The 15,721-nt window shown below is 46.1% G+C and overlaps 1 protein-coding gene across 2 annotated transcripts in view; it reads left to right on the forward strand.

The window, feature by feature from the left end:
• bmp2k (BMP2 inducible kinase) overlaps nt 1–15,721 on the forward strand; it is a 73,507-nt gene that overhangs the window by 15,409 nt on the left and 42,377 nt on the right. For both annotated transcript variants that reach the window (XM_033023921.1, XM_033023930.1), the window contains exons 2-4: nt 3,612–3,730; nt 9,840–9,945; nt 13,439–13,581. In XM_033023921.1, the coding sequence (XP_032879812.1) occupies nt 3,612–3,730; nt 9,840–9,945; nt 13,439–13,581 (368 nt within the window). The remainder of the gene's footprint in view (nt 1–3,611; nt 3,731–9,839; nt 9,946–13,438; nt 13,582–15,721) is intronic.

Genomic DNA, 15,721 nt, shown 5'->3' on the forward strand with positions numbered 1-15,721 from the left:
TCCATCTGTTTGAAAGTAGTTGATTAAAAATTAGTCTTGAACTGTAGGCAAGACTAACATTTTAAAAGCAACTTGGCAGGTTTTGTTTCATTCACCATGTGAGGTCTGTTCTGGTATTTAAATAAGATCAACACATTATGGGGAAGAAGGAAGAGGCTATGAATAGCAGCAACTATATTCTGATCACAGTAAATTAGAATGAGTTGTTTTTATTGTAAATCGTTCAAAAAATGTTTTGTGGCAAACTTTCTGAAAATGTTTTAAAGTTTTAAATGGTAGAACATTTTTGGGTCGTGCAAGTATTCTCCACAGAGCTAATGAATGCAAGTGAATGTGTTCCACTTGACCCCCATCTCATTGTTTCTTATCTTAATATATGAAAACTCCCAATTCCTTTTTCCCTTTGTGTTCTTGTCCATCTTACCCTTAAATGTGAGTACCATTTTCATCAGCTGATCCCTTTGACACAGTTTTACATTTTTACTACACTTTGAATTTAATTTTTTTTCTGAATTCCCTTCTATTTACTGATCTATCCTCTTGGTATGGGCAGAACCTTAACTCTGCAACAACTAAATAAAAGATGTTTCAGATTTTTATAGATCTCTTGCATCATCTTATAGCTATCTTTTCTCAGGCAAAGAAACTTGAGTCTGTTTATGCTTTCCTCATCTGTGTATCCACGCATTTATTGTATCTTCTTTGTAACTCTTTTTGATACTCTCTAAATCACTAATGCCCTTTTATAATCCAATAACTAGAACACTTTGCAGTCTTCTAAATGCGGTTTAAATGATTTCAATGTAGACTTAATATAGCTTTGTTACTTTTCAATTATATTTCTATGGTAATCAATCCTGATACACATAGTTTGTTTTAAACACGTGGTATTGCCTATGCATCCTGTAGCTGATATCTGGCTTGACAGTCTTGTCTTGGATGTTGAATAGCTCCCTTTTCCATCACCAATTGTCCAGTGATTAAGTTTGTGGATAAGAAGGTAGACAAAAATGCTGGAGAAACTCAGTGGGTGAAGCAGCATCTATGAAGCGAAGGAAATAGGTGAAGTTTTGGGTCGAGACCCTTCTTCAGACTGATGTGAGGGTGGGGGGGTCGGGACGAAGAAAGGAAGAGGCTGAGACAGTGAGCTGAGGGAGAGCTGGGGACGCGAAAGCAGGGACTACCTGAAATTAGAAAAGTCAATGTTCATACCGCTGGGGTGTAAACTGCCCGCCAAACCTGAAACGTTGCCTATTTCCTTCACTCCATATATGCTGCCTCATCTGCTGAGTTTCTCCAGTATATTTGTCTACCTTCGATTTTCCAGCATCTGCAGTTCCTTCTTAAAAGTTTGTGGATAATGTATGTTTGGCTGGGGAGACCAAGCGTAGGCTCGACGATCATTTTTGCTGAACACTCCGCTCAGTCTGCCTAAACCTACCTGATCTCTTGGTTGCTAAACACTTTGACTCCCCCTCCCATTCCTGTACTGACTTTTCTGTCCTGGGTCGAAGTAAGGTCCAGCACAAATTGGAGGAACAGCACCTCATATTTCGCTTGGGCATCTTATACCCCAGTGGTATGAATATTGACTTCTCTAACTTCAAGTAACCTTTACATTCCCTCTCTCTCCATCCCTCCCTTCCTAGTTCTCCAATCAGTCTGACTGTCCCTCTGTTTAAATTTTATCTCTGTATGCTTCGTTGTCTTCTCCGAGCTAACAATGATCTATTCTACACTTCCTTGAGCCTAATTCCTTGGATGTCTCTTTTTCACACCTTACCCGTCCTTATCTCCGTCTCCCTCTCCCCTGACTCACAGTCTGAAGAAGGGTCTCGACCTGAAACCTTACCCATTCCTTCTATCCAGAGATGCTGCCTGTCCTGTTGAGTTACTCCAGCATTTTTTGTCTATCTCCGGTACATGAATCCTGTTGCCTCTATCTTTGATGTCATACAATCTGCAGAAAGTCCTGATATAACACCAGTGGATGTATTATATCTGGACTTTCAGAAGGCTTTCGACAAGGTCCCACATAAGAGATTAGTATACAAACTTAAAGCACACGGTATTGGGGGTTCAGTATTGATGTGGATAGAGAACTGGCTGGCAGACAGGAAGCAAAGAATAGGAGTTAACGGGTCCTTTTCAGAATGGCAGGCAGTGACTAGTGGGGTACCGCAAGGCTCAGTGCTGGGACCCCAGCTATTTACAATATATATTAATGATTTGGACGAGGGAATTGAATGCAACATCTCCAAGTTTGCAGATGACACGAAGCTGGGGGGCAGTGTTAGCTGTGTGGAGGATGCTAGGACGCTGCAAGGTGACTTGGATAGGCTGGGTGAGTGGGCAAATGCATGGCAGATGCAGTATAATGTGGATAAATGTGAGGTTATCCACTTTGGTGGCAAAAACGGGAAAGTAGACTTATCTGAATGGTGGCCGATTAGGAAAAGGGGAGATGCAATGAGACCTGGGTGTCATGGTACACCAGTCATTGAAAGTAGGCATGCAGGTGCAGCAGGCAGTGAAGAATGCGAATGGTATGTTAGCATTCATAGCAAAAGGATTTGAGTATAGGAGCAGGGAGCTTCTACTGCAGTTGTACAGGGCCTTGGTGAGACCACACCTGGAGTATTGCGTACAGTTTTGGTCTCCTAATCTGAGGAAGGACATTCTTGCCATAGAGGGAGTACAGAGAAGGTTCACCAGACTGATTCCTGGGATGTCAGGACTTTCATATGAAGAAGACTGGATAGACTCGGCTTGTACTCGCTAGAATTTAGAAGATTCAGGGGGGATCTTATAGAAACTTACAAAATTCTAAAGGGGTTGGACAGGCTAGATGCAGGAAGATTGTTCCCGATGTTGGGGAAGTCCAGAACAAGGGGTCACAGTTTAAGGATAAAGGGGAAATCTTTTAGGACTGAGATGAGAAAAACATTTTTTACACAGAGAGTGGTGAATCTCTGGAATTCTCTGCCACAGAATGTAGTTGAGGCCAGTTCATTGGCTATATTTAAGAGGGAGTTAGATGTGGCCCTTGTGGCTAAAGGGATCAGGGGGTATGGAGAGAAAGCAGGTACAGGATACTGAGTTGGATGATCAGCCATATCATATTGAATGGCGGTGCAGGCTCGAAGGGTCGAATGGCCTACTCCTGCACCTATTTTCTATGTTTCTATGTTTCTATGAATGCACCCTTGCAAAGGAGGAGAGGTTTCAGTGTTTTAGTAGGGAGGGAATTTCATGGTTGGCAAAGGGAAATAACAAATGTGCAGTAAAGTTTCTTGGGGTTACCAGATTTGAGGAAAAGGAGATGATGGAGCTAAGGAGGCAGGGAAGAATAAGTCCACAGAGGATCTTGATCCTGATATAAGCTTTTAATTGGCTCTTTTGAGGTGATAAAAAGCTCAGTATTTTCAAGTTACCAGCTAAAAATACTGATATTGGGGTTGTATTAAATAAGATATAACAACACGCAACCCCCTATTATGTCATGAATTGACCAATTAGAGCTGCAAAAACATAATTTAAATTTGTGTAATTCAATGCTTTTTTGAAGATGTGTAAAAAAATAAATAAATCCATGTTTAAATGTGTTACAGGTGGATTCTCGATAGTGTTCTTAGTTCGAACTCACAACAGCGTTCGTTGTGCCCTGAAGCGCATGTATGTTAATGATGTACATGATTTGAATATCTGCAAAAGAGAAGTTACTATAATGGTATGTATTATAAAAATTACTAGACCAAGGGGGACCCGTTGGGTCCCATCCCCTCAATGCACGGTGGTGGTGGGGGGCTGCGGCGTCACACACACACACACACACTAACCACCCCCCACACACACAGGGGAAAGGGAGGGGAAAGGAGATGGGGGAGATAGGATGGTGGAATGGTGGGGAGGGAGGGAGGGAGGTGGATATGGAGGGGAGAGGGGGAATGGGGGGGGAGAGAGAGGAAATGGGGGGCGGGGCGCTGCGCTGCGAACGTCCGGCCGAGTGCGAGTATTGACACAATCGAGGACTGCCTATGTTGACAGTTTGACTACTTTATCAAGTGCTCAACCTCCTGCTGCATGTGCAAGTGGGGGGTGGTCTCTTCCTCCCGCGGAGGTGGCGGGCGGCTAGCGAGTCCGTGAGCCTGCTCAGGTGTCTGTTGCATGCCACAGCCGTGTGCGGCACTCTCCATCCCCCCTCCCTCTCCACCCTCTCTCCTTCCCCCCCCCCCCCCATCTCTCTTTCTCTGCCCCGGGGAGGGGGTAGAGAGGGAGGGGGTGGAGGTAGCATCTACCCAGGTCGTAGAGCAGGCCTCCCCATCAGGCGTCGTGCCCGAGCTAGGCTGCGTCCGTCGTGGACCAGAGCGAGACACGGAGCAATCTGAGGACGGTGAAAAGCAACGGAGGGTCGGCCGATCGTGGCTTCCGCAAGGGTAAGCACACCCACCAGCGTGACCGACGATCGGGGGGGAGACCGAGAAGAGATCGTCCCCTGTGACGGCAGCCACGGCCACTTTTCCACTGCGCTTGTCCGCGTCTGCGCTGCGATAACGACCGCCGTCATGTTGTAGAACTTCAAGGATCCCAGCAGAGCGCGCAGCAGGACTTGATCACGTGTTCTTCAGCTTTAATCCAGAGCCGGGGGGGAGGGGAGGGCAGCTGGACCACGTAATTCGCAGCCTGTGAAAAACAGTGCCCCTGCACGTTGAAAATTCTGTGCAGCTTGCAGCGAGGAACAAAGGCATTGTGATGTCATCCAGCACGTTAGATTTTAAAAGGAGTGGTGAACAATTTTAGTAAAAAACTCAGGAAATAATGAATCAAATTTACAGATGAGGCTATTTTTTTAATTCATGAGGTAAATCTCTACCGGAATATGTAAACATTACACCGTTACCGCGTCGGGTTTTCGAGGAGATGCGAATCAAAGAAAAAGTTCAAGCAAACATCCCCACAAGTAAACATCCAAGATCAGAGTTTTATATTATACTAGACCAAGGGGGAGAGAGGTAAGTGGGGGGGGGGGGGGGGGGGGGAGAATGGGCAAGAGAGGGCAGAGGGGGGAGGGGAGCGGAGATGGAGAGGTGGGTAGGGGGAGAGAGAGGAAGGGGGGGAGAGTAGGGGGAAGAGAGGGGTGGAGGGGGAGATAGAAGGGGAGAGAGGAAGGGGAGTGGGGGAAGGGAGGGGAAGGGAGGGGGGTAGTGGGGATGGAGAGTGAGGAGGGGGTACGGGGGGGGGGGAGAAATGGAGGGGGGGGAGAGGTGGAGGGGAGTCGGACGTGCGAGAAGCGGGGAGAGCCCAGGGAGGGAGAGCCCAGGGAGGGAGAGAGAGAGAGAGAGAGAGAAGGAGAGAGAGAGTGCTCTAGTACAGGGCCCGACACTCTCCATCTCTCTGGAAACCCGAGTTGAAGTGGATAGCAGCGGGGGAGTAGCAGGATAGGAGCGGTTAGCAGCGGGGGGGGGGACGTGGGTGACTTCACTCGCGAGGAGAAAGTTCTTGAAAAGCAAGCCGGGAAGCTCCGTAGCACCCGTGACCTCGGGTGACCTTGGAAGCGCTGTGAAGCTCTTGGAAGCGCCGTCGGGATCTGCAGAACAGAGCCCACTTGCTCGTTCTTTCTGCGTCTTTTGAAGAACCGGGGGGAGGAGGGGAAGGTGGTGACGGCACTCCTGGAAAACATTGCCCAGCCGACAGCGTGTTCAAAACTGCGCAGTTGGTCATGAGGAGAAATAATGAATCAAATTTACAGATGAGGGTATTTTGATATCATGAGGTAAACCTCTACCGGAATATGTAAAGATTTCACCGTTACCGCGTTGGGTTTTCGAGGAGATGTGAATCAAAGAAAAAGTTCAAGCAAGAAAGCAAGCATCCGCACAAGCGAACATCCAGAGTTTGATAAGTTACTAGACCAAGGGGGAACCGTTCCCTCTGCGTGGGTGGGGGGGGTCAGTGGCGTCACACACACACTAACCACCCCCACACACACAGGGAGTGAGAGAGAGGAGGGGGAGAGCGAGCAGGGGAAGAGTGGGGGGGAAGGGGGGAGAGAGAGAGGGTGGGGGGTAGAGGCACTTGGAGGCAGGGAGGGGGACACGGAGGCAGGAAGGGGGACACAGGCAGGGAGGAGCGAGAGGGAGCGGGGGGGGGGGGGGGTGCATCGTCAGAGGTGAGGGCTGGTTCTTGAATGCAATAATCACTCGCTCCCGGCAGCTGGAGCAAGAAGACAGCGTGGTTTTTTTCAAAGGTCTTGCGAGCGGCCCGGCCGTGCGAGTTCTTCAAAAGCAAGCCGGTGAACTCCGGTGACCTCGGGAACTGCAGAACTTGCTAGTTCTTTCCGCAATAACGACCGCCGCCACCATGTTGTTGAACTTCAAGAAACCCAGCGGAGCGCGCTGGACGACTTGATCACGTGTTAACGGGCTTCAATCCATGTAACTGGCTGCACATTGAAAGTCTGCGCCGCTGGTCGCGGGGGACAAAGGCATTGTGACGTCAGCAGCTGGCCAGCGGCTGCTTTATTATTTTTTTCAAATGTCAGTTTGGTGATCAATTTTAGTATAAAACTCGGGAAATAATGAACCAAATTTACAGAGGAGTGGATTTTTATAATCCAGAATATGCAAAAATTTTACCGTCATTGTGCCTTCAGCAGCTGGCCAGCGGTCAGATTCGAAAAAAACATCAGATTGGTGAACAATCATCATAAAAATCTTTGGAAATAATTAACAAATTTACGGAGGAGTGGATTTTTGAAATCATAAGGAAAATATCTACCGAAATATGTAAACATTTCCCCGTTTCCGCGTCTGGTTTTCATGGGGAGGTGCATTTCAAAGGCGAAATGATACACGCCAGCACACTCGCGCATGCACACACACACAGAGTTTTATATAATACTAGACCAAGTGCAGACCCGTTGGGTCTGTTCCCCCAACGTGTGGTTGTGGGGGGGGCTGGGGACGACGACATGCAGCGTCACACACACTAACTATACCCCCGCACAAATGCTAATTACCCTCCTTGATATTATATTAATATTATTAATTTGCTCCTTTTACCCCATAACCGCACTACCCACTGACGCTTAGCCCCCAACTTGCAGGCGTGTCTAGAGAGGGAGGGGAGGTGGGGTAGAGAGTGAGGGCAGAGCGAGAATGGGGAGAGACGGACAGAAGGGCAAGAGGGGGGGTGGAGGGGAGCAAGAGATGGGAGGAGAGAGAGGGGTGGAGGGGGGAGGTGGATGGAAGGGGAGGGGGCAAGGGGATTTAGAGGGGCGAGTGGGGGAGGGCAGGGGGTTGGGGGAGAGGGAGAGAGGGGGGAAGGAGAGGGGGGGGGGAGAGGAGTGGGGCGGCAGCCCGAGCGCGAGGCACGGAGCGATCTGAGGACGGTGAAAAGCAGCGGGGGGACCAGTCGATTGTGGCTTCCGCCAGCGTGACAGGGCCGGGCCGGGGGGGAGCCGGGCTGCCAATAGAAGAGAGAGAGATGCGGCTTCTGATTCTGGAAACCCACAGCTGGAATGATCGCGCAGTTGGGCGGGGCTTCGCGAGCTGTGTCGGCTGTGAGGAGAAGGTTCAGCGGTAGCGGAACGGAGCTGTAGAAACTTTGTTCTGCAGAACTTATGAGGAGATGGTTCAGCTCGTGAGGCAAAGATCCTATAGCGGAATCTTTGTTCTGCAGAACTTTCTCGATCTTTCTGCGCCTTTAAGCCACAGCAGCGGGGGGGGGGGCAGTTGGGGCCAGGAGGCAGATGAGCCTGGATTGGTGGGCATGTGGGCATTGTGATGTCGGCAACTGGCAAGCGGCATTTATATTTTAAAAATTGAGTTTTGTGAACATTTTAATTCAAAATCTGGGGAAATAATTGACCAAGGAGTGGATTTCTGAACTCATGCTGACTACCCCCCTTGATATTATGTTAATATTATTAATTTGCTCCTTTTACCCCATAACCGCCCTATCCACTGACGCATAGCCCCCAACATAGCCCCCAAAGAGAGGGAGGGGGAGATACGTTTCACATGCAAAACAACACACACACACACACACACACACACACACACACACACACACACACACACACACACACACACACACACACACACACACACACACACACACACAGAGTTTTAAAAGTATATTTTAAAAGTATACTAGACCAAGTGCAGACCCGTTGGGTCTGCTCCCCCAATGGTGTGATCCCCCAACCCAATATTCCACCATGCACTCGTCTCCTCCAATGGAACTGAAGCCGTTCCGAAATGTAAGATTCCAGCACTCCCCTGCCTCCCTCAGCAGTAGATTTAAAAAAAAATCCAATTGCACCTCCCCTGCCTGATGCAGCAGTGAAAGGTTCAGAGTGTTCCTGTCTTGCAAGTTTGTTTCAAAGTGTGTTGGAAGCTGATAGGAAGGAGCAGCCGTCAACAAACCAAAAGGCAGAAAGTCAACGAATCAAAAGGCAGACAGGCAGCCGGATGGCAGCCGGTCGGATGGCACGAGAGTTTTAATAGTATATAGAAGATAGATAGATATACTAGATATATAGATATAAGGGTCTCTCCCTTCGGGGGAATGCGACTCTTTCTGTTGTATCCCCCCTTTTCTGCCTCCGTCTGCGCTGAGGCCGAATGGCGGAGCTGGCGGCCTCCAACTGCGACCGACCTCGAGGCTCCGGAAGCAGAGCCAGCCAGGACTTACAACGCGAGGCTGGCCGTCTTCGAGTTCGGCGGCGTTCCGGCGTTCTAGTGGCAGCGGCCTGACTCGGGGCTGCGATGGCGCTCCGGTGAGGGCGGCCCGGCTCGGGGCTGAGACGGCGCTCCGGTGAGGCCGGCCTGACTCGGGGCTGAGACGGTGCTCCGGTGGCTGAGGCGGCGGCGACTTGAATCCGGGGCTCGGCCGCGGGCCAGTGGACGACATCGTCGGGAGCTCGCAGGTCACAGGTTGGTGCCTGTTTTCCGGAGCTCCCCGCGGCAACAGCTGCGTCCGCTGGACTGGAGGGCGGCAGCTTCGACCACCCCGGGCCGCGAAGCTTGAACCAGCCCGTTCGCGGAGCTCGGTTGAGCCGAGGTACTGACTACCATCGCCCGGTGGGGTAACAACATATCACCTCAGCGCAGAGGGAGAATGAGGAGGGAAAAGACAGTAACTTTAAGACTTTTGTCTCCATCACAGTGAGGAGGTGCCTGGTGAACTCACTGTGGTGGATGTTAATTTGTGTTTATTGTGTGTTTTGTTGTTTATTATTATATGTATGGCTGCAGGCAACGACATTTCGTTCAGACCGAAAGGTCTGAATGACAAATAAGGGATCTAATCTGAATCTAATCTAATATGATATGATAGATATGATATGATGGGGCAACATGTTGAAAGACGCTATGAGTAGTGTGAACGTCTAGGTGATTACTTACTATGTCTCGTTGGATATGGTAAATTTTAAATCCATAAATTCTGCAGTGCCTGTGTGATAGAGTTGAATGTGGATATCCTGGGTATGTAAATTCCAAGTACCCCATGTATCAGTTGTCTCTAACTGGATTCTCTATGTAAGACCACCCGCATTACCCATGGAAGTTGCATGATATATTACTCATCAGTCTTTGAGTAAAATTGCTTATCTGGCCCAAACTCTGATTTTGTAACTTGAGACATTTTAAAAGAAGCCAACTTTTGACCCTAGGTCCGATCAGTGATCTCTGTTGTAGGTGGGAAATATTAATCAACGACATTGTGGTGTCATTCACCGCACCGTGTTTTTAATTAGATTAGAAATATATAGCATAGACAAACAATTCCTATGATTTATTTCGTAATTGGCTCTTCTGCTTTTTCCTTTTTAGAAAGAGCTATCGGGCCATAAAAATATTGTAGGTTATTTGGATTGTGGAATTGCGTCAGTCAGTGATAATGTCTGGGAAGTGCTGATTCTAATGGAATATTGCCGAGGTAAGTGTACCATATTTTAAGTTGTCTGTTTATGTATGTTTTCCTTTTGAAAGATTTTATGATACATTTGTGTTCTGTTTTTTTTGCCATTAATTACATTGCTTTTGTTTTATAAACTGATCATGCAAAGCCAAATGATCTACATTGAGACATAGCATTGACTGAACTAGTAGTATTTTGTTTTTTTGTTACCTGCTTCAGTCGTGCAAACATTGGCCAAGTTCACACACTTAAAAAAATATCTGCACTCAAACTCAAAAACATTGTAATTTAAAACTTACATGAGAGTACATTCATATTGCCAGTGTTGTGAAGCTTCTTCAACTAAATTCAATGAATCCATAAGGCAGCTGTCCTTATCATATGGACTTGGTTACTGTTTTCTAATATACACCAACAGCTTTTAGACAATAGACAATGGGTGCAGGAGTAGGCCATTCGGCCCTTCGAGCCAGCACCGCCATTCAATGTGATCATTGGCTGATCATCCCCAATCGGTACCCCGTTCCTGCCTTCTCCCCATATCCCCTGACTCCGCTATCTTTAAGAGCCCTATCTAGCTCTCTCTTGAAAGTATCTAGAGAACTGGCCTCCACCGCCCTCTGAGGCAGAGAATTCCGCATACTCACAACTCTTCCCTTCCTACCTCTTTATCATTCTCAAGGAAGATATGACTCCAAAATATCTGGTTTGTTTCTTTGCTAATACATAGTCTAATCCTGCCACTTTTCTGTGTAACTGGGCACTGGATCTTTTATTGCTTCTCATTATGCATTCCCGTACACTTTCCAGGTGAAACAGCGATTTATTTATTTTGTACCTTTTGCATTTGGAATGCATTTTGCCAGTGGGGGAGCTTAAATGTAGTTTACTTGGTATTACCTAAAACAATTCAATCTACAAGCATGATTCCAAGCTTCTGGCAGTGCATTCCTTTAATCCTCTATTCCTCGACTACTCTGATTTCCATTATCTATTGCAGTGAAGTACAACGTAAGAATGTGGTTTAGCATTCTGTCTTTTGTTGGGCATATTAATAATAATAATAATGGATGGAATTTATATAGCGCCTTTCTAATACTCAAGGCGCTTTACATCGCATTATTCATTCACTCCTCAGTCACACTCGGTGGTGGTAAGCTACTTCTGTAGCCACAGCTGCCCTGGGGCAGACTGACGGAAGCGAGGCTGCCAATCTGCGCCTACGGCCCCTCCGACCACCACCAATCACTCACACACATTCACACACATTCACACACATGCAAAGGTGGGTGAAGTGTCTTGCCCAAGGACACAACGACAGTATGCACTCCAAGCGGGATTCGAACCGGCTACCTTCCGGTTGCCAGCCGAACACTTAGCCCATTGTGCCATCTGTCGTCCCATATAGTTCTGGTCAGTCCATTACAGGACTGATGTGGACGCTTTGGGGAAGGTGCAGAGATGGTTTACCAGAATGGTTTAAAAACAAGGAACTGCTCATGCTGGTTTACAAAAAAGTGCACAAAGTGCTGGAGCAACTCAGCGGGCGGGACAGGCAGCATCCCTGAAGAGAAGGAATGGGTGACGTTTCAGGTCGAGACTGAAGACGGTCTCGACCCGAAACATTACCCATTCCTTCCAGCATTTTGTGTCTACACAAACAGTGCCTATTCGGTGTGGGTGCGCTGGTGCCGCACCAGGCTGCTGGAGCTGGTAAAGCTCTTGCTGCAGTCGCTGCAGGTGTAGGGCCGCTCCCCGGTGTGTAGGCGCCTGTGCACCTTCAGGTGCATGGGCGACTTGTAGCCTTTGCCGCAGTCGGAGCAGGTGAAGGGCCGCTCACTGCTGTGTACCCGCCGGTGTCGTTGTAGCCCCGACAACCGGGGAAAGTTCATGCCGCAGGTGGAGCAGCCATAGGGCCTCTCGCCCGTATGCACTCGCCGGTGCATCTTCAGGTATTGCGCCCTCTTGAAGGTCTTGTCGCAGTCGGAGCAGCCAAAGGGATGGTCGCCGGTGTGCTCCCGCTGGTGAGACAGCAGGCTGTCATATTAACACTTCCTCAGCTCAACTTTGAAGAATATTTTGTTTGAACTATTTCTGTTTGCACAGAACCCTACACCTTCTGTTTTGATGTCTCCTTTACCCTTTCTTTCTCCCTTGGAAGTTTTTTTTAATTTTTACAGATTCTCATAAAAGGATAACTTTTTTTTGATTCCATTAATTTTCTTGATCTATTTGCAGCAATTTCGAATGGTTTGGTTTTGCAAAAGGGAGGTGTCAGGTGTCCCCATAACCCATAACCCCTGACACCTGTACCAATCAAGAATCTATCTATCCCTGATTTAAAAATATCCATTGACCTGGACTCCACAGCCTTCTGTGGCAAAGAATTCCACAGATTCACCACCTCTGACCTAAGAAATTCCTTCTCATCTCCTTCCTAAAGTCCTTTAATTCTGAGGCTGTGACTAGTCCTAGACTCTCCCACTCGTGGAAACATCCTCTCTATTCAAGCCTGTATGTTTCAATGATGTGTCCCCTCATTCTTCTAAACTCCAGCAGGTACAGGCCCAGTGCTGTCAAACGCTCATCATAAGTTAACCCACTCATTCCTGGGATCATTCTTGTAAAATGTCTCCGTAATAATAGTGATATTATTTGCCATTGTTTCCCTAAAGCCAGAATTTATTCAGTTAAATGTGGAAACCAGAGTCTGTTGTCTAATACCCATTTTCTCCACAGGAAGTGTTGTTGAAATCCTTGCAGATGGGAATCTTATTAAAATCATTGAATAAATACACACTTTTTGTTCAACTTTTTGCTCATTATTCTCTCTTTAAAAAAAAAAATGATTGTGGGTGAGGCACTTTGAGTGAGGCATAACTACTGTGCTAAGCCATAATTACAACTAGAAAAATGTTGCTGGCCCTGAAATTTAACATGGAGTCTTTCTCAGGCATAAATATTTTACAATTTTTGTAATGGGCCATTTGATTCTGACAATGTCACATCTTCTGATCTTAATTTTGATTTCTGTAGCTAGTTACTAAATTGAAAATCCAGATTTTGTTGCATGACAATTTATCAATGTATCAATATTTATCAATATTGGTTCCACAGTCTGTTGACGTCCCTGATATTATTATTATATATATATAATAGTATTGTTGACTATATATAAATATATGGTCAACAATGACAGCCTTGATACTGCCCCGAGTTTTAATATTTTTAATTTATCTACCTTTTTTTGTTGAATTCTTGAAATATTCTTGAAATATATCAATGTTAAATCCTTTCCAGTTGATGCCATGATTTTAGTATCAATTCATCTCAGAATTAACAAGAGGTTCACAAAAAAATTTACGTAAGCATTGTGGTATAATTTACATCAGTGTAGCGTTTTGTATAGATATGTTTTGTCATGCTTGTCTAAAGATCTTTTGAAATTCCAGGTATGTCTCAAACCTATAAGCTTGATAGTATTAAGGCAAACTTAAAATTTATTTGACAGCGGGTCAGGTTGTGAACCAAATGAATAAGAGGCTGCAAAAAGGTTTTACTGAAACAGAAATTCTGCGAATTTTCTGTGATACCTGTGAAGCGGTAGCAAGGCTGCATCAGTGCAAAACCCCAATCATACACAGGGATCTGAAGGTAAGAATTGGTTTGTAGGAATAATTTTAATTGTGAAAGATCACATGTTATATACAAAGTTGATTTTTCTCAGATTGTACTATAGCTTATAGACCTGTGACTGATTAAGGATTGCAAACAACTCTCCAACACTGCCCTCTGCCCCCTATCAATAAGGTCATTTTGAATCCAGTTTGGCAAATCGCCTTCGACCCTGTGTCTCCTAACTATCTGAAAGCCTATTTAGAGCACAAGAAAATAAAGTGGGAATAGGTCAGTCAGCCCCTCCAACTAGCCTTGCCATTCTACCCCAATCATCAACTTTTTTGCTGTACCTTATTTCCTGTAGCCTAGAATCCCAAAATGTAAAACAAAATTATCTACCCCTAGTTTACATCTTTTGAATGAGTTGGCTTCCACAGCTCTCTGGGACATATAATTCCAGAGCTTTAATCACTTGGCTGAAAAATAATTCTCTATGCACCTTTTGTTTTAAATGACCAGCCATTTACTGTGTATGTTTGTCCTCTTTTTTCTAGATTATTCCATTAGTGAAACCATCTCAACATCTCCCCCTCATTCTACTGAACTCTAAAGAATACAGGCCCCACTTGATAGGACTGTTCTCTCATTCTAGGAGTTAGCTTGATATCCTTTCTTGACTAATGCACAGGTATGCACCACCAACACTGGAAAATCATAGAAACATAGAAAATAGGTGCAGAAGGAGGCCATTCGGCCCTTTGAGCCAGCACCGCCATCCATTGTGATCATGGCTGATCGTAATTGCATTTCTAAACTTCAACCTTTGCAATAGAAGCTAATATGGTATATGCCATCTTAGTTGTTGCATTTACCTGGTCATTTTGTAATTTAAGTTAGTTTAGAAATACAGCGTGAAAGCAGGCTCTTTGGCCCACTAAGTCCACGCCAACCAGCGATCCCCATATACTAATGCCATCCTACACACACAAGGGACAATTTACAATTATACCAAGTCAAATAACCTACAAACCTGTATGTCTTTGGAATGTGGGTGGAAACCGGAGATCTCTGAGAAAACCTACGCATGTCACGGGGAGAACGTACGAACTCCGTACAGACAAGCATCCGTAGTCAGGATTGAACTAGTGTCGTTGGCGCTGTAAGGCAGCAACCCTGTCGCTGTGCCACCATGCTGCCCATTCATGCACAAGAACCTGATCCCTCTGTACTTCACAGGGTTATTTCCTTTAAGTAATCTGCTTTTTGATTCCTCTTACTGAAGTACATGACCCTCTCACTTTCCCATGTTAAACTCCATTTCGCAAGGTTTCAACCACTCATTCTATCTCATTGCAGTCACAATACCCTCATCAAAATTTGACCTTCCGCATTTATTCTAGCTGTATAATCTATGGAATCGATGTATCATGCATATGGAATGAAAGTGAGGATAATTATAAATAGTTTTATTTATGTGAATGAAAGTAATCCATGTATGATGACTAGTTTAGTTTTTTGGATATCGAGTATTTTTGCTTTTGGTCAGCAGAGTAGTACGGATTTTCCGTATTTTGTACGGAAATGCGATCGATGTACGGATTTGCTTTGTAAAATACGGATTTTTTTAAAATCAGCCCGATTTCCTGTTTCATGTTGCTGCTTAAAAAATGCAAGTCATAATGCAAGATATAAAAAGTCATACTGTACCTCTAAAAATTATAGCAGATTAAATAATTAGTATTTTAAATTTCAAGATCTGGAAGCTTTGATCTGCCTGTCCCGCTCCAGGTTTAAACAGCGCTGTCAGTTTAACGCATGGGAATTTGAATGAACAGCGCTATGTGTACTAAAAATAGCACTCCCAGCTGGAGCGCTATTGCCTTTACACATAGCGCTATGGGCTTTACACATAGCGCTATGGCCACAGCGCTATGGGTCACAGACTGTTAGGGGAGGGAGTGGGAGGGAGGTAAAAAAGGAAGGAAGGAGAGAGGGAGGTAGAGAGAGGGAGGGAAGGTGGGAGGGAAAGAGGGACGGAGGGGGAGAGGGAAGGGAGAGAGAGGGAGGGTGGGAGGGAGAGGGAGGGAAAGAGAGGAAGGAGGGAGAGAGAGCGCAAGGGAGGGAGAGGGTGGCTTCCAAAATGACTTCTACATCATCATCTGGTGCTAAAAGCAGG

Source organism: Amblyraja radiata, chromosome 1 (genome assembly GCF_010909765.2).
Source record: "Amblyraja radiata isolate CabotCenter1 chromosome 1, sAmbRad1.1.pri, whole genome shotgun sequence".
Lineage (NCBI taxonomy): Eukaryota > Metazoa > Chordata > Chondrichthyes > Rajiformes > Rajidae > Amblyraja > Amblyraja radiata.